Source organism: Panthera tigris, chromosome B1 (genome assembly GCF_018350195.1).
Source record: "Panthera tigris isolate Pti1 chromosome B1, P.tigris_Pti1_mat1.1, whole genome shotgun sequence".
Classification (NCBI taxonomy): Eukaryota; Metazoa; Chordata; class Mammalia; order Carnivora; family Felidae; genus Panthera; species Panthera tigris.
Window position 1 is genome coordinate 163,745,693 of NC_056663.1, and position 18,934 is coordinate 163,764,626.

At 39.7% G+C, this 18,934-nt stretch overlaps 1 protein-coding gene across 3 annotated transcripts in view; it reads left to right on the top strand.

Moving 5' to 3' along the window:
- The window catches only part of TEC (tec protein tyrosine kinase), a 124,648-nt gene that overhangs the window by 26,832 nt on the left and 78,882 nt on the right, over window positions 1–18,934 (top strand). The window contains exons 1-3 of one of the 3 annotated variants that reach the window (XM_042984577.1): window positions 2,470–2,640; window positions 3,019–3,208; window positions 8,531–8,716. In XM_042984577.1, the coding sequence (XP_042840511.1) occupies window positions 8,579–8,716 (138 nt within the window). In that variant the 5' untranslated portion in view covers window positions 2,470–2,640; window positions 3,019–3,208; window positions 8,531–8,578. Of the gene's footprint in view, window positions 1–2,469; window positions 2,641–3,018; window positions 3,209–8,415; window positions 8,441–8,530; window positions 8,717–18,934 lie in introns of those variants that run through there. The other 2 variants (XM_007075904.3, XM_042984578.1) reach the window with 2 other exon arrangements.

The following is an 18,934-nucleotide window of genomic DNA, read 5'->3' on the forward strand; positions in this document are numbered from 1 at the left end:
TAATTGCTAAGTATCGCTCCTAAAGAAGTATCTAGCTTGAAAAACGTTGTGTGGTTAGGGGATGTTTATGAGTGAGAAACATTTCTTTGTTCTGGAGAATGTGATGGACAGTGTAGGATCATAGTGAAGTGAAATTTCTATAAAATACTAAATTTCAGTTTAAACCTCTGACAAATACTGGAGGTTCTCTGAAACCATTCCTCAATTCTCTAACACTTAGCATGGCCTGGATTCCAACATCATTTACTCTTTTCTTTCCAAAGGTTTGTACCATGTGTACTGAATAAATATTTTTTTTCCCCCATGGAAATGCTCTTTAATTTCGAATACAAATAGAAAAATAATTCTAGTTAAACTTTATTTTAATCTTTAAGCCATATATTTGGAATGCATCTGGTCTGTGAAGTGAAGAATATGTGTAATTAAAAGAGTCATTCCTTATTCATCCATTAAAAAGGATGAGATCCTGCCATTTGAATTAACATGGATGGGCCTAGACGGTATTATACTAAGTGAAATAAGTCAGGCTGAGAAAGACAAATACCCTACGATTTCACTCATAAGTGGAGCCTAAAACAAAACAAAACAAAACAAAACAAAACAAAACAAAACAAAACAAAACAAAAAAACCCCAAAAAACCAATGTGGTAGCCTGGCTGGCTCAGTTGGTGGAAAATATGACTTTTGATCTCAGGTTTGTGAGTTTGAGCCCCACACTGGATATTGAAATTAGTTTAAAAAAATAAAGCAAAATCCCTAAAAAATCATGGAAAGAGCCTAAATGTCCATCTGTTGACGAATGGATAAAGAAATTGTGGTTTATATACACAACGGAATACTACGTGGCAATGAGAAAGAATGAAATATGGCCCTTTGTAGCAACGTGGATGGAACTGGAGAGTGTTATGCTAAGTGAAATAAGTCATACAGAGAAAGACAGATACCATATGTTTTCACTCTTATGTGGATCCTGAGACACTTAACAGAAGACCGTGGGGGAGGGGAAGGAAAAAAAAAAAGTTGGAGAGAGCCAAAGCATAAGAGACTCTTAAAAGCTGAGAACAAACTGAGGGTTGATGGGGGTTGGGAGGGAGTGGAGGTGGTGATGGGCATTGAGGAGGGCACCTGTTGGGATGAGCACCGGGTGTTGTATGGAAACCAATTTGACAATAAATTTCATATTAAAAAAATAAAAAAAAATAAAAAGCAGTGATAAATGTAAAAAAAAAAAAGCAAAATCCCTAAAAAATAAAAAAAATTGAATAAACAAGCAAAAAACAAATCAGACTTGTAAATACAGAGAACAATCTGATGGTTGCCAGAGGGGAGAGAAGTAGGGGGTTGGGCATACTGGGTGAAAGGGGGTGGGAGATACAGGCTTCTACTTATGGAGTGAATTAGTCACAGGAATAAAAGGCTCAGTGTAAGGAATATAATCAGTGATATTGTCATAGTGATGTATGGTGACAGATGGTAGCTATACTTATGGTGAATTTAGCATAATGTAGAAACTTGTCAAATCACTATGTTGTATACCTAAAACTAATGTAACATTGTGTTCCAGTTATACCTAGAAAGAAAGTCATTCTTCCATAACTAAGGCTATTTTCTGGTCTAACTTCTTTTTTACACTAATGAAATACTCAAAATTAAAACTCATGGTGGAGAGCCACTATAAAACTTGAAAATGACATATTGAACACATGCCATTTTTAACTTTTATTTTCTGTTTACAATTCTGATTAAAATCAAACAACTTAAAAAAAATTTTTTTAAAGTAATCTCTACACCCAATATGGGGCTTGAACCTACATTCCCAAGATCGAGTCACCATGCTTTACTGACCGAGCAAGCCAGGTGCCTTTAATGTCAAGCAACTTTTAAGAAAGAATTTTCATATGCTTTACATGTGGAAGTCATTATAAATTTTAAATTTTTTTTTAGTGTTTATTTTTGAGAAAGAGAGAGACAGAGCATGAGTGTGTGTGTGTGTGTGGGGGGGGGGGGGGGCGGGGCAGAGAGAGAGGGAGACACAGAATCCAAAGTAGGCTCCAGGCTCTGAGCCGTCAGCACAGAGCCCGACGCGGGGCTCGAACTCACAGACCGTGAGATCATGATCTGAGCCAAAGTCGGACGCTTAACCAACTGAGCCACCCAGGCGCCCCTATGTGGAAGTCATTATAAAGGCCAGAACATTAATACCAACTTTTATAAATATGTTGGTATATCTCTAAGCCATCTGTCAAATTCCATTCATATGTCATTTCTTCACTGAAGTAGTCCACAACACTTTGAAGAGAGGTAATTATTTCCTCTTTAGTGGTCACATATTAGCAGTTTCTAGAGGCTACTAGTGTTCCAAAACACTTTGCCCATACCACTTTTATAGCCTCTTAATAGATTATATTGTGGCTCTTTGTTTTTAAGTTACTTGTTGCCATGCCTCCCTAGAGCAAAGATCATATCCTGTTCATCTTTGTGATACATAGTTCCTCATGCGTTATGGCTATGTAATAAATGTCAGAGCGCATTGTTACGTGAATGTCTGAAGCTGTTCCTGTGGACAAATTAGCTCATGAACTGAAAATGGTCAAAAGATGGATGAGTGCAGAAGAGGAAACATTGAAGGGAAGGAAAAAGGTTGGCAGAGATTACAGATGAATGAAAAAGGGGTGGTCAAGAATGATATAGTATATTATATGTTCCAGTTACTATTGGTATGTAACAAACCACCTTAAATGTACAGACAGTGGGTCCTCCTTAATCTCTCTCTGTTTTTGTTCTTGAAGCTTTTTTTGAAGAAACTTTCTCAGTCTGTAAAAAAAAAAGAAATGCAATGATGAATTGGATTCTTTATTCCTATTTTAAAACAATAAAAAAAGAATATGTGGACCTAGATGAAGGCTTCATATTAAAAACAATTTAGAATATTGTAGCCTAGGAACACATATTGGCATTTGATTATTTTATGTATAATTTCCAAATTACTTTTTAAAAAATTCTCATGTTTTCTCCTAGCAAAAGATGAGAAATCATTTACCCACTTGAGAAGCTTGTTATTCACGTCTTGTTTTCGCCAGTTATTATTTCCCTCCGAAGGAGCAAGAAGCAGAAAGGGAAATACTTGCTGGATATCAGCACATCCCTCATGGGAGGAGAATTACTGCCAGAATATTATCGCTTAAAGTGAATCTACTTACATTTCATAGTAAGTAGTGAAAGGAAAAAAAAAAAAAAACCTGATTCAGACATTTTCCTGAAAAATAAAGTGAAAACATGTTTATTCTATCTCATATATAGCACCATTTAGATTATAATTGCTAACTCTTAAAGTATGAACCAAATATTAGTTGTTTCCTTGAGATAAGTTTTCTGATGAAAATGCATGGCAAAAAAATTGACTGCCTTTACTCTATATTTGAATTTGTAAGCACAGTTCTAAAGAGGGTCTCCCCCCCCACCAAAAGCATTAGAAAGCTTTTATCAGTTTCTACAAAGGTGTATCTGTTTGGTAGGATAAAGGCTAAACCACTACAACACAGAAACCATTATATGAAGTTTCTAAAATAAAACAGAAGTATATTCCTCTCTCATCAAGTAGGTTAGTGAGTCTAGGTTGGTGGGGTAGCTTTCCATGAAGTCTTTCAGGGGCCATGGTGATACGTTGAATGCATAAGGAAAGTTGAGTCTGTTATGTGTACTTTCCAGCTGGTAGTAAGGTGGAAAATGCCCCAAATCCAGGGAAAGTAGCTTGTCTTTAAATTGAAGATGGTCCACATATCACTTCTTCACACATCCCTTTGGCTTTAACTTAGATGGCTGCGCCTAACTACAGGGAAGGCTGGGAAATATCTCTAGCTCATATGTCCAGGAAGAAGGATAGCATGATGGGGCAGGTCAGGGGGCAGGGAGGAAGCAAAAAACAGTCAGCCACAGTGTATCTTAGCATCTTAGTTGTAAATCGTGTTTTGATACTTCTGTTGGGTTATTTTATTGTTTTTACAAACTGCAAGGTCCTCATTTACCAGTGGCACTGAGTATGACTGAAGCAATTCTCCAACATTACTCTCATTCCTGACTTCCTGAAGACCCTCATCTCTTGAACGTTTCATATTATTGACTGTTGCATTGCCTCTTTCAGCAATAGGGAATGACCAGCAAAGAAGCAGAACCCAGTAATGTGGAAGGAATATTTGATTGAGGCCTATGTGATCAGTGATTAATGAATATTTTCATGTTCCAACAACTTTTGCTTCTCTCTAGAACCACTGAACTATGAATGTCCTTATGAATCTCCCGGATAGTAATTATATTTGTCAGTGCTTAGAGGTATTGCATATGGTTGGTTGCTTTTCTCAAAACTTTTCTCCATTCATTTCTCTCTCTCTCTCTCTCTCTCTCTCTCTCTCTCTCTCTCTCTCTCTCTCTCTCTCTTTAACCAGTGGGGAGACCCCACCCTCAATCACAGCCAAATACCGCAGGGGGTCCTACAGTGTGACACCGAAACCTGTCTTAAAGAGTACATGTTAAATCAATGCATATACCTGTGTTCCATGGACAAACAGAAACAAGTGTCCTTAGTGCAGCCCTGCTCAGTCTATTTCTAGGTTCCCTTGCCCCCAGTCCAGTGCCTTAATCATCCACCATATGGCAGTGGGCTCGGATAGGGCGTACATGACCAGGAGAGATGAGGCAAGTCAGCTGGCCTCTGTAACTTTTGCCCTTTGACCCAGGAAGTCTTCTCTTCTTCCCTTCCCTCCCCTCCCCTCCCCTCCCCTTCCCTTCTCTTTCGATATTATTAGTAGTAAGTGATTATGGCTTTACTAGGTATCTTGATGGTTGGATTCCTCATTGGTCCAGCTTCAATAGGTCAGCAGGAAAGTACTCAAAACTTAGAGTACGATTAGTCTGGTACTCAGATTTGCAACACTGGACAGAGAATGTAGCTTCTGAGTGGTTTGGGTTTCTCATTTGTGAATCAGTGACAGTTTCCGTTACCTACTTCAGAATATTGGTGTTCAAAGACTAATGTGTTAAGTTTTCCAAACTTTATTTATTTATTTAAGTTTTATTTATTTTGAGATAGAGAGAGAACACAAGTGGGAGAGAGGCAGAGAGAGCATCCCAAGCAGGCTCTGCACTGCCAGCGTGGAGCCCGATGTGTAGCTCGAACCCATGAACCGTGAGATCATTGAGTTACATTCTATCCTCAGCTGGAAGTCTACATGAGGAGAATTTTCCTTCGTTTGTATCTCTGTGGAACTTTAGTAGTTTTCTTTGGCCAAGCTTTCCCATTAACCAAGAAGTATTGAAACAACAGAGAACTTTTAATTGTATGGTGTGGAATGGTGGAGGGAGCCCTTCACTTGGAGTCAGGATACTTCTTCTAGTCTTGGCTTGTGTGCCTTCGGGCAAGTCATTAAACTTTTCTGAACCTCAGCTTCTTAATTTGTAAAATGAGTGAGATAGATGATGGCTAGCATTTCTTTCTCTCTTTCTTTCTTTCTTTCTTTCTTTCTTTCTTTCTTTCTTTTAATATGAAATGTCAAATTGGTTTCCATACAACACCCAGTGCTCATCCCAACAGGTGCCCTCCTCAATGCCCATCACCCACTTTCCCTTCCCTCCCACCCCCCGGCTAGCATTTATTTCAACTCAAATGGTATGTTTCTGTGTAAGGCTATTAATACCTCCCATAAATCATATAAATCTATAAAACATCTCCCTTATAAATCCTATAAAATGCATTTAACATAGTATATTTTCTACTGCCCCCCATGTTGAGACCTTTTGTGTCTAGAACTACAGGTGAGCCACACCCCATTTATCCTTCTGGGCCTTCCAAAAATCTACCTTCCAGTCGGTAACTATGTTATTACTCACTAGCCTGGGAACTATACGTTTGCATATGGCCTGTTTTCCAGGGCATAGCCTGCTTTTCCCTTACAATCCATTGTTTAAGTTGTCATTTTCTTTTCTTTCTTTCACGTTTATTTATTTATTTTGAGAGAGCGCACGCGCATGTACGCTCATGACTGGGGGAAGGGCAGAGAGAGAGAGAATCTCAAGCAGGGTCCATGCTGTCAGTGCAGAACCCAACTTAGGGCTCAGTCTCACAAACTGTGAGGTCATGACCAGAGCCGAAATCAAGAGTTGGACACTTAACTGACTGAACCACCCAGGCACCCCTAAGTTGTCATTTTTACCCTGCATTGAAAATGTGTTGCCCAACGATGAAGAGATGATTTCTGAAGAAGTGCTGTTGACATGTCAACAGTTTCTAAGGGAAAAAAAACAAGAGTACTAAAATTTTACTTTAGAAGAAGGAGGACCAACTGAGATGCAAAAGGAGCAAGAGCTTTTTCTTTGACTTCTTAACTTAGAATAACTAATGGGTTAATTGGATCCATCACCCAGCTGTTTATTGAGAGGCTGCCATAAACACCAAGAGTGCTGTAGTTAGTGTAAGAGCCCAATCTCTTCCTTTAGGCTAGTGACTCTCAAATCTACCTGCATGTTAAATCATGATGCCCTGGGCCCTACCTCAGACCAACTGAATAAAAATATTTGGGTGTAGGGCCCGGACATTTAAAAACATCTTCCTAGGCATTAAAAAAAAAATGTTTATTATTTATTTTGAGGAGGGAGGAGGGGCAGAGAGAGAGGGAAAGAGAGAATCCCAGGCAGGTTCCATGCTGTCAGCGCAGAGCCTGACTTAGGGCTCGAGCCCACAAACCATGAGATCATGACCTGAGCCGAAATCAAGAGTTGGACGCTTAACCAAATGAGCCATCCAGGCACCCCCCGACCCCAGGTGATTTTAATGTGTGCTTAAGGTTGAGAACTATTTCCTTAGGAGCTTGAAATCTAGGCGAAAGTTAAAAACTATACATTAATTGCTACAGAACACGGAAGTCTATGATGAGTGATATAGAGATCATGGGTGCATGAATTGGAAGGCATTTAATTAACTGGAGTCATCAGGAAAGCATTGAAGAGCTGAGTTTTGAGCCAGTGGGGTTTTCATACCAACTACTTTGACTGGGTGTGGACTATTTGAAGAGCAGTGGGAAGGACAGATTGGATGTTAGGTTGTAGCCAGGTTGTGATTGTCTGGTGTCCCTATGGGGATTTTGACTTTATCCTGCAGGTGGTAGGAAGGCTTTTGAGGAGTCACTGAGGACTTCTGGTGGATAAAAAGGCATGAGAACTTGGTGTCTTTGAAGATGGATCCGATGGGAGTGAGGGGTATGTCATTTGAACAAAGTGAGGCAAGAGCCCGTGGAAAGAAAGACCAGTTGGAAAGCTGCCATCATGGTCCAGATTATAATGCTCTGAGCTAGGAAAAAGGCAGTGGAATTTAAAAAATAATGATAGTAAACATTTGTATGGAGTTTTCATAATCAGCAAGTTTGTTCTCACGTCTCATTAAAATTCACAATAAACTTGGTGTATTTTGTAAATATTTTGTAAATGGAGGAACTGGTATACAGAGGTTAAATTGTGGTAAAGTAACCTTACTGAAATGCGGGTCCTAACTGGATGACGACAGAGAAGTAATAGGGGGTTGCAAGGGCTCTTCCAAGGCATCATGTTGGATGTGGACGTAGTAGAATTCCTAGTGGCTAACTCAGTGTCAAGGCTCTGGCTGTGCTCTCAAGTACCTCCTTATGTTCTTCACATTGACTTCCGTTGCCTCTGTGGTTTGATGTGCAATGACTTTTTATAAATGCGTGGTGAAGGGAAGGGAATAAAAGGCTGTTGTCAATTCAACTTCTATCAAATAAGAATTTTAATGTATTTTCTGAGTATTTTTGGTTTTCAGATAGTTAAATTTTATTGAATTTTAGAAGGCTTAGTCTAGGTGTGGGGGATCCACATACAGGGCTGACCTTATCCAGATGTAGGTTAGCTGTGACCAGGTAGATTTCCTTTTCTCTTGTGGTTGAGACAGGAGCCATAGGGAAGAGAACTATGGGTCCTGGTGTAAACATTGGAGAACATCCTCACGGCTGGGGTAACTAGGATGTTTAATCAGGATTACATCCTTATCAGAGCTGGAGATTGACTCCTATCCATCACTGTGGTAATTCATTTTGTTTGCAAATCCACCAGAGCTGTGTACTCATCTGTTTTGTACACCAGGATCCTGAGGCAACTTAAATACCAGCCTAAATCATCCGTGCATGTGATGAAATGTACTTTTTCCTCTGAGATATTTGTTTCTCTGCAATCAGATAGCAGAAGAATGTGCCAGAAACCTCTGGGATGCTGGGGAGGTACAAAAGGAATGAATCATCATCATGGCAAATCTTGATTAGATTTTCTTATGAAATGCTGGGAGGAGGTGGGGGAAGAAGAGGAGGTTGAGCTTTTGTGCCCTGGGTAGTTTCAGTCCAGGTGCATAGACTAACGTTCACCGGCTGCAGCCATGGTGAGGGTAAGTGCTATGTTGGTAATTTGGAATGAGAACATCTTTGGAAAATTAAGATGTCCCCTTTTATTTCAACTGTTTATCTTCTCATTTTAGAATCCTGGGATCTTCAATGGCAGGAGACAGAGTGATCAGAAGCCCGAGATGAATTTTAACACTATTCTAGAAGAGATTCTTATTAAAAGGTCACAGCAGAAAAAGAAGACATCGCCCTTAAACTACAAAGAGAGACTTTTTGTGCTAACGAAGTCCATGTTAACGTACTATGAGGGTCGAGCAGAGGTAGGAGACAATAAAAATTCATTCTGCTTTCTGCATTGATAATGTTTTATAATATTATTTCCCCCCACCCCAAAATCATATGGAATACATTTTAGGTTAGTGAAGTTTAAGTCATAATTTTTTATCATTTGGATCTGAATATAAAGTTTAGAATATGGTGAGAAAGTGTCTTAATTATGGTTTCGTGTATATGGATATACTTTTCATATCAGCCTACTGTATTAATCCTTTCAAGAAAACATTTCTACAATGGTTTTATATATATATTTTTAAGTTTATTTATTTATTTTGAGACAGAGAGAGAACGCATGCAAGCACATGTGCAGGGGAAGGGCAGGGAGAGAGGAAGAGAGAGAATCCCAAGCAGGCTCTGTGCTGTCAGTGTGGAGCCTGATGGGGAGCTTGATCCCACGTACTGTGAGATTGTGACCTGGAAATCAAGAGTCGGATGCTCAACCCACTCAAGCCACTCAGGCGCCCCACCACATTATTCCTTATGAAATCCATTAAATATATTGTATTCATGGATCCATCCCATAACCTACTGTATTGTGTCTCAAAATCTGCTTTAGCTCGTATACACCGTGTCTTTGCCCCTTGCTTTATATGAATAGTTCTTCGTTATTAAGTGGAAATTATTTAAAACTTGTTAGTGATTTCGTGGATCCAGCATATTGCTGAAGTTGACCTAAAGCAGAACTGCTCAACTTTTTTTTTTGTGATAAGCAGCTACTGCAAAGTGCCTTTTATGAGAGGAAGGAGAAGTGGCTTGCTAAAAACCTAGTCAGTGAGCATGTGGCATAGTGAGGTCTTATCAGTTGCTTTAGCCTCTGGGTTTACCACCAGATGAGGCATGTGAATGTATAGTTGCCTCTGGCCGACCATTTTTCTCCTGGCATCTTGGGAATGCGTTATCTAGTACTGCCAGTCCAGCCATGCTCCTCTAGTAGAAGCACTCTTGGATTCCAGGAAATGGATGGAGACCGTATTGCCCTTGTTGACCACATCTGTTATCTAGTTGGTTATAGTAGTTTGCTGGTGATCTTGTTGTTTGGTTTTATTTTATTTAATTCTTCTTTTTCACCTAGAGTGCCTCTCTTAGATTGATTGATTTACTGTTTTTGGTTGTTTGTCTTGTGTGTTTTTGTTTGTTTGTTTGTTTGTTTACTCCCACTGATGTCTCTGTGTTTTTGTTCCCCTAATTCAGAGAGAACGCCATTGTTTCTTACTGGTTGTCCTTAACTCTGTTAATTTCTGTTGTGGCTTGTCATGGCGACTTGTGGAATTCTGCAGGTTCATGTAATATAGGACTAAAGTCCTTTATCCACCTTCTTAAATCCCTGAAATGCTCAAGACCCAAACCTGAAAAACTCTTTTAGTGGTAAAACGTGGCCTGAGGTGAAGTTATTTTTAGTCTTTGTTTGTCCTAGTTAGTGTGATTTTTTTTTTTTTTGCGTGTGTGTGTGCAGAAATATTAATGTTTTTATTTCTGTATGGTATATGTGCTATATTTCATTTATTAAATTTGAAAAATTTACAATTCCAAAGGGTTTCAAGTAAGACCAGAAATAAGAATTTTTATTTTATTTTATTTTATTTATTTTATTTTATTTTTTATATTTAAAGCTTATTTATTTATCTTGAGACAAAGAAAGTATGCACACATGCCCAAGCACAAGTGGGAGAGGGGCAGAGAGAGAGGAAGGAAGAATCCCAAGCACCCTCTGGGCTGTCAGAGCAGAGCCTGATGCAGGCTCAAACTCATGAACAGTGAGATCATGACCTGAGCTGAAATCAAGAATCAGTCACTTTAACTGAGCCACCCAGGTGCCCTGAAAAAAAAAAAAAAAATTAAAATCTACAATAGATTTTTTAAATATACCTTTTTAATTTTATTTATTTTATTTTAAAAAACATTTTTTTAATGTTTGTTTATTTTTGAGACAGAGAGAGACAGAGCATGAATGGGGGAGGGGCAGAGAGAGAGGGAGACACAGAATCTGAAACAGGCTCCGGGCTCTGAGCTGTCAGCCCAAATCCCGACGCGAGGCTCAGACTCACGGACCGCGAGATCGTGACCTGAGCTGAAGTCGGACGCTTAACCGACTGAGCCACCCAGGCGCCCCTAAATATACCTTTTTTTAAAAGTTTATTTACACTGGGTGTTGTATGGAAACCAATTTGACAATAAACTTCATATATTGAAAAAAAAAAGTTTATTTATTTATATTGAGAGAGAGAGTGAGCAGAGGAGGGGCAGAGAGAGAGGGAGAGAGAGAAATCTAAGCAGGCCCTGCACTCTCAGTGCAGAGCCTGACACGGGGCTGGAACCCACGAACTGTGAGATCATGACCTGAGCTGAAATCGAGAGTCCCACCGCTTAACCGACTGAGCCACCCAGGTGCCCCTAAAATAGATTTTAAGGGAAAACAACAAATTTTTGCTGTATAGTAATTACTTGTTATAATTTGAACGTAATGTAATAAGTCTACAAAAAGAACAGAAATAGAACTGTGAAAGTGGTAAAACAGGGTAGTTTCTTAAACCAAAAAAAAAAAGCCTCAGAGCCAGTATTATCTGCTTAGAAATATGGACTGATACAATTGAAACATGTTGCAATTATTAAGTCACTTTGAAGATGATAAATATACAAGGTTAAAAGTGCCCTAATTATTTTAGATTAAGTGGAGTAAAGAGAAGAGTGGAACCCTTTTTATTTCAGAACCTGGCCCATGTCTTGTCTGGGAGCAGCCTCAGCCACTGTGAGAACCAGAAAGGACAGAATGAGGAGGTTGTCACAACACTTAAATACTCAGCTTTGGGCATTCAACATCAGGGTCCACCTCCTTTCTGGCTGCTAACTGGTCCAGGGAGCCTAGTCCTGCTTTAACCTCCACTCTGATGAGCTGGGCATGTTAATCCCTCCTGGATTCTTTTTCTCAGGGACAGACGTTCACTAGCATATGTAGGACTTTCAGCTTGAAACATGGTTGCAGATTTGTTTGCCTCTCACAGTTAAAAATAAATCATTGTCCATATTAAAAAGCTGGGAATTTTAAGAGAAGAATCTGAATTTTTGTAAAAATAAAAGTCTGACAATACTGGGCTGAGTTTCTGCATGACAACTCTCTGCCTGGTTTCTAGGTAAGCCCAAGAGTGCCCCACTTTTGTGTTTCTTCCCTGTTTCGGTTAATGTGCTCAGTTCTCTGTTTTCTATGGATAAATATTCCAGTTTCTATCTCCCCAGTCCTAGAAGCTCTGATCCAAAAATGTCTGTGACTTGGGTAACTCATAAGAATCAATAGGTATCAATATTATATATTTAAATATATATATATTTAATACCTATTGATTATATCGATATAATTATATTATAATATACATTATTATATAATAATTATATATTATATATATTATATTTATTATATATATATATATATATATAGTCAAAATCTAAGACTAGAGGTGAATTAGAAAAACCATGGGGACCATTCAGGGGTTAGGATAAATAGCCCTAGAGATATTTATTTTAGTGGTTCATAATTCTGTTTTTAAAAGAAAAACAGTGGGTAGGCTTTTGATTGACCTAGTCACTATGATTCCTAGTGTCTTCATGTCAGTTAAAGGCCATTAATGTTTTATTAAAATCCTCAGTTAATCATAATGTGACTCAGGTGTCCATCTTCCCCTGGGTCTGTGAACCCCAGCTCCTCCAACATGAAGGCAACAAGCTTTTCTTCCTATTAAATACAGTTTATTGTGCTTTTTGAAGTATGCTAAGAAATTCTGTTCTAGAATGATGAGAAATTCAGTCCTGCTGTTTCTTCCAAGTCTGATATTGGCAGAGTTGGATTTCAGTTTCTGCTGTGGGCTATTCCTTGGTTTGTCCTCCCTTGTTCTCATTGCCCTCAGTTAGCTCGTGTTTCTGTGCATTCTAGAGAACTGAGAAGAGATCTTCTTGGCAATTTATATTCTTTGCTCTTATTCATAATGACATAAAACATAGGTCCTTGGGGTTTTCATAAGTGATCTTGTTCTCTGGTCACGGAACCAAATGACACATGGGTTAGACCCCCTGACATGCCAGGGGAGCCTTCATGTGGAATTGAGATGGGATTCAAGGAAGAGCAGGGCTGGAGCTTAGACAGGAAAAAGGTCTCTGGTGAGAAGAGGGGAGGAGAGATCTCTAGATGTTGAGATTTGGAATAACAAGAAAAATTGAAGTAGTGTCTAAATCTACAGTTATCATTAGCTAAGACATCAGGAACTTGTTACAATTGGACCTTGGTACCAAGGTACTAATTTGGCTGGTTTGTTGTCTGTAATACTGTTCCACTATGGAAACTGGCAAATAGTTTATAAAGTCAAAGAGTAGGGTCACTGGTTGTGTCAGGGATCCCCAAGGCTGTCCCCAGGTTTGGTGATTCACTAAGAGAACACACAGTACTTGGCACATAGTTGTCCTTATGGCTATGATTTAAAAAAAAATTTTTTTTTAATGTATGTATTTGAGAGAGACAGGGTGTGAGTGGGGGAGGGGCAGAGAGAGACCTACACAGAACGTGGCACAGGCTCCAGGCTCTGAGGTGTCAGCACAGAGCCCGAGGTGGGGCTCGAACTCATGAGCTGTGAGATCATGATCTGAGTCAAAGTTGACACTTAATTCGCTGAGCCACCCAGGCACCGCTTTATGGCTATGATTTTTGACCGTGGAAGGAGACAGAGCTAAATTATCAAAGGGAAAAGACACTTGGGGCAAATCTATAGGAAACCAGGCACAAGTCTGCAAGAGTCTTTTCTCAGTGGAGTCTTCAAAGTGTGTGCATAATTCTTCTAGCACTCACTTGTGGCAATAATGAAATGTTGTCTACCAGGGAAGCGCATTGGAGACTTAGCACCTTTTCATTGGAAGCTGGTTACATAGGCACCCTTTGTCTAGCATGTGCCGAAATTCCAGACTCCGCAAGGAAAGTAGGTGCTCAGCATTAAACCATGTTGTTTGTTCAAACAGTTTAGGCACAATGAGCTATTTTTATCAGTGCTGGGAATGGTAGGACCCTCTCAGAGTCCAGGTTCCCAGATGCCAACCAAGGGCCAACCTGGTAAAGAGGCCTTTCTCTAAGCTGCTAGGTCTCTAGGACTATTGTGTTAACTCTTTTCTGCACATTAGTAGTAATAGTGACACAAATTATTGAGTACCACATACAGACGAGGCACGGTGCTGGGTACTTTACTTACATTATTTCCTTTATTCCTCAAAATAGATGTTTTATTAGTTCCCCCTACTTAAAAAATGAGTGAGGCTTAGAAAGCTTAAAAACTTGTACGAGGTCATACACTAATGAGTTGCAGGGCTGTTTCTTTAAAGCCTATTTTTGAAAGAACCTTGATAGTCTGGGGAAAATTAGAAAAAAAAAATATATTAAATCTCTCTGTAACACAGATGAAATTTTATGTTAAAGCTTTTTTTTTTTTTAATTTTTTTTTTAATGTTTATTTATTTTTGAGACAGAGAGAGACAGAGCATGAACGGGGGAGGGGCAGAGAGAGAGGAAGACACAGAATCTGAAGCAGGCTCCAGGCTCTGAGCCGTCAGCACAGAGCCTGACGCGGGGCTCGAACTCATGGACCGTGAGATCGCGAGATCGTGACCTGAGCTGAAGTCGGACGCCCAACCGACTGAGCCACCCAGGCGCCCCTATGTTAAAGCTTTTTGACACTATTTTTGTTTACTACTTTCAGTTATGATTTTTTTTTAAAAATCGTCTTTTTGGTAGAAGGAAGTCAGCACTAGTCAGGGTTTTTGTCCTGGCTCTGCCACTATCTAATTGGACTTCATGAAACAATATTCTTCAACCCATATATCTCTTTACGCTCTCAACTCCTCTTTTGTCATCTCTATTTCAACCCAACACGCATTTGATCTTTTACCAAATGCTATGAATTCTCCTTGCCTTCATCACAACCTTATTGCAGTTCCCAACTCCATTCTCTTGGTGGATTTACTGCCCTATTTGATTCTATTCTTGGTCCTTAATCTTTTATTTATGCGGCCATCATAGGGATATTTAAAACCTGTAGCTTTGTATCTTCTTTAGGATCAAGTAAAAACTCCTGAGCTTGGAATGAAAGGTCCTTGATGCCATTTTTCCTTGTCTTCCCTCTTTCCTCCTTCCACCTCCTGCTGCGTCTTCTACCTGCTCTTTCACATGATGCCTTTCTTAATTTTTTTCAGTCTACTTGGTGTGATACATTCCTCTGTCAGCCTGTGAGGATCCATCTGTCCATCCCGCCTTCTATATTATCCATCAAAAATGTGTTGAGTGCCTAGCAAATGCTCATCTTTTCTGACTCACCCCAATGCCTACCTTGTCTGAAGCCTTCCCTGTATCCCTCCCACCAAAGGTAGAATCCCCCCCCACCCCACCCCAGCCCTCTGTGCTCTGTGCATGTCTTTGTTGGTGGCACCTTGGTTACCCAGCTTTAACTGCATAAATGTGTCCCCCAGTGGACTTTAAGCTCTTTGAGGGCAGGGCTCATAGCTTTTCCATCTTGTATTTCCAAAAGTCTAGTGCAGAGTTGAAGATTCAGTACATGTTGGATGGCTGCATGGATCAAAGGAGAGATGGGCAGACCTCAAACTTCAGAAGCAGGCAGGACAGGTTTATCTTAAACATACATCGTAAACAACCAGAAAGGTTGTCACACTGCTCATATGTAGAAGAGCCAGGATTTGAGTCCCTCCTATAATGCCACAGGTGCTTTCCTTATTTTATTCCAACATTCTTTGTAATGAGATGCTTGATATTATAATCTTTTACCCAGGTTAATTGTCAGGATGGTGAAGCAATCAGTTCTTAAGTATAATGGCGCATGTTTCTTGAATACTCTGGGTAGCCTCCCATATTTCTCTAGGGTCTTCTGGGTCTTATAGGGTTGTTCTCTTGACCACCCCTGGGAACCTGGAGACTCTTAGTGATATAGACATAAGAGCCTATTAAGGTTCTGAGATGATGTGATGTTTGTCTTTTAGTTGTATCTTTAGACTAGGTAGACCTCCCAGTGGGAAGCATAGGTTCACAAGGCCCTGCTAATCACTACCTGAACACGTATAATTTTCAGCACTTGTTAGGATTCTGGGTAATGGATGTGGACTGGAAAAAACTGTTGCTTTTACAAGTCAATTGGAAGCATTTATATCAGACTCTAGAGGTTACCGTGTAGTTCACCAGCTTGTAAAAAGTAAGATAGTGAGACAGCTGTAAATACTCCACAGATAGAACGGTGGTTAGTGTCCTAGGGGTTTTATTTGTTTGTTTTGCTCTGAGAGGTCTCAACTATGTTAACCCATGAAAACTCATTTTCTAGTTGGCAGTTGAGTTTCCTTGTTTTGGAAATTAGATTGTATCAGTTTCATGTCTTGTGTCTCAGTTTCCTTTCTTGTGTCTCTTCTCCCACTTTTCATTCATATCTGTTTTCTTATTCTACTGTCCTGGATCTGACTTTCCTCATCATTAGTCACTTTAAAGGGCCAAGATCCGGGTCTGAAGTCCTACGATCTGATTTATTCCCTTAATTTGCCAAGTTAATCTGTTTTCATTTAATGATATTCATTTTTTTTTTTCTCTAGGAAGCAGAAACCTATTTAAGACAGAAGAGGGGGAGAATACCATTCCTAAAATTTGGGGGGGTAACTTTTTATTTTGCTGTAGTTTCAACTTACAGAAAAGTTGGAAGAATAGTACAAGGGATTCTCAAGTAACCTTTATTCAGATTCACAAATTGTCTCTAGTTGCCCCATTTGCTCTATAATTCTCTTGGTCGCTGTCTTTCTCTTTATTTTTTAATTTTATTTTATTTTTAATGTTTATTTATTTTTAAGGGGGAGGCAGAGAGAGAGGGAGACATAATATCCAAAACAGGCTCCAGGCTCTGAGCTGTCAGTAGCCCAACGAGAGGCTCGAGCTCATGGACCATGAGATCATGGCCTGAGCCAAAGTTTGACGTTTAACTGACTGAGCCACCCTGGTGTCCCTCTGTCTTTCTCTTGAAATGCATGTCGTTCTCTGAACCATTTGAGAGAAAGTTGTAGACATTGCCCCTTTTACTACTTAAAAGGTCTTTGTGTATTGTCTAGGAACTAGGTCCATTCTGTTTTATAACCACAGCATAATGATCAAAGTCTGGACATTTAACACTGATACAATACTATCATCAAATCCAGAGTCCGTGCTCAAATTCATTCATCATGCCACGGATGACTTCATTGCTACTTCTCCACTTCCTCCTCTTGCCAAGTCCTGGATAGAATCCTGGGTTACATGTTGCATTTTGTTGGTCAAGATGTCAAGTTTTTAAATGTCCATGGTGAGAGGGGGAGAAATGTATAGAAGAGATGCTGTTTTTTGTCACAGCCTATAACATGCCAGCTATCCTATGAATGCTCAGTGATTGTGTGTGAATGCCTACATACGTGAAATCAGATTTAAAAACCTTTGCAGTCTATTCCCTTTCTCTCATTCTCATGGTCATCATTAGGAGTGGGGAGATCCCCCTCCTCCCAAAGAAATTATTGTAGCCTGGTCCACTAGGATGAGTAAAAATCACTTATTCCAGTTTCCATGTCCTCCCACCTTCAGTTTTAACTTTTATTCTCCCATGTTAAACAGTTGCTAAGGATCTGGCTATGATAGCTGTGGTTCATTCCCTTGAGTATTTGTATTACAATGAGACAAGAAGTATAAGGAAAATCAATATTTTTGTTCAGAAATGGTTACCCAGTTTATCTTATTCGTAAGACTTAGCTCTCAGCAATTTTTAGTGATATCAAAAAGTCAAATTTCCCTCAAAGTTTTAACAGTTTTTCCACTGAATATATTCAAAAGACTGTGCCATAGGCACTGAAAGCAATTATGAAAGGAACAATCCCCACAATGTTTGGAAATGGCATTATAGTTGAAATAAATATAGTGTTTCTCCCCACCTCTCTTTTCCCACCTGCTTATCTTGAAAGAAACTTCTCTTAATTGGAAATGTGTGTAACTTGTTGCATTTTTTTTTTTTTAAAGAACGATGTTTGACATCATGATTTTTGTAACATGAGTTTTATTTTTCCCTGTTGCATCATGACCTACTGGGTTGGGGATTCTTAGAAATCTTTGAAGCTACTTTTGTAATTAGTAATTTCTAGTAAGTGTTTGTTGATGAAGATAGGTATGATAGCACTTATCCTGAGGGACCGTTAAAGAAGAGATCAAATTACATGAGCAGAGGAAGGTTTGGTGGCAAAAGTATAGATTCTGTGGATTTTGGGGGGTGGTGGAGGTTGGAGGGGTTGGAGACATCCACTTGGCCAAGGGTTGGAGTAGGAGCAACGTGGGTCAGGGAGTGCCCCTTCCGTACAGAGGGGGCAGCACGTGCAGATACCATGGGCATGGAAGGGGGTTTGCTGTATTTGTGGAACCGTTCTGTTCTAGACCTATATAGGCTTTAAAAAAAAAAAATGTTTTAAATTTTGAGATGGGGGAGGGGCAGAGAGAGAAGAAGAGAGAGAGAAACCCACTCTCAGAGTGAAGCCCAACTCAGGGCTTGATCTCATGACCCTGAGATCATGACCTGAACCAGAATCAAGAGTTGGATGTTTAACCAACTAGACCTGTATAGATTTATATAACTGATAATTACCGGTACATGTGGATAATTGATTTGTTAGTAAGAAAGAATAATTATACAATTTTAGAGCTGGGAGGCATTTTTAAAATTTTTATTTATTTATTTATTTATTTGTTTATTTATTTGTTTGTTTGTTTATTTATTTATGAGAGCATGGGTGGGTGAGGGTGAGGTGGGCAGAGACAGAGAGGGAGAGAGAATCCCACCATGTGCAGAGAGGGAGAGGGAGAGGGAGAGAGAGTACGGAACCCAGAGTGGGGCTTGAGCTCACCTGAAGCAGGGCTGGAACTCATGAACCATGAGATCATGACCTGAGCCAAAGTTGGACACTCAGCTGACTGGGCCACCCATGTGCCCCTAGAGGTGTTTTAAAGAATGACCCCCCAATTTTTCACTTGTGGGAACTGAGGGTAAGGAAATGATCTGCTTGAGTTCACCTAGTAAGCTAGTTGCTAAGCCTGGACCAAAACTCAGACCTGAATGTTCCTGTGTTAGCCTCTGATTGTATAATCTTAGTTCTGGGAAGGATGTAGTATTTGGGGTGCT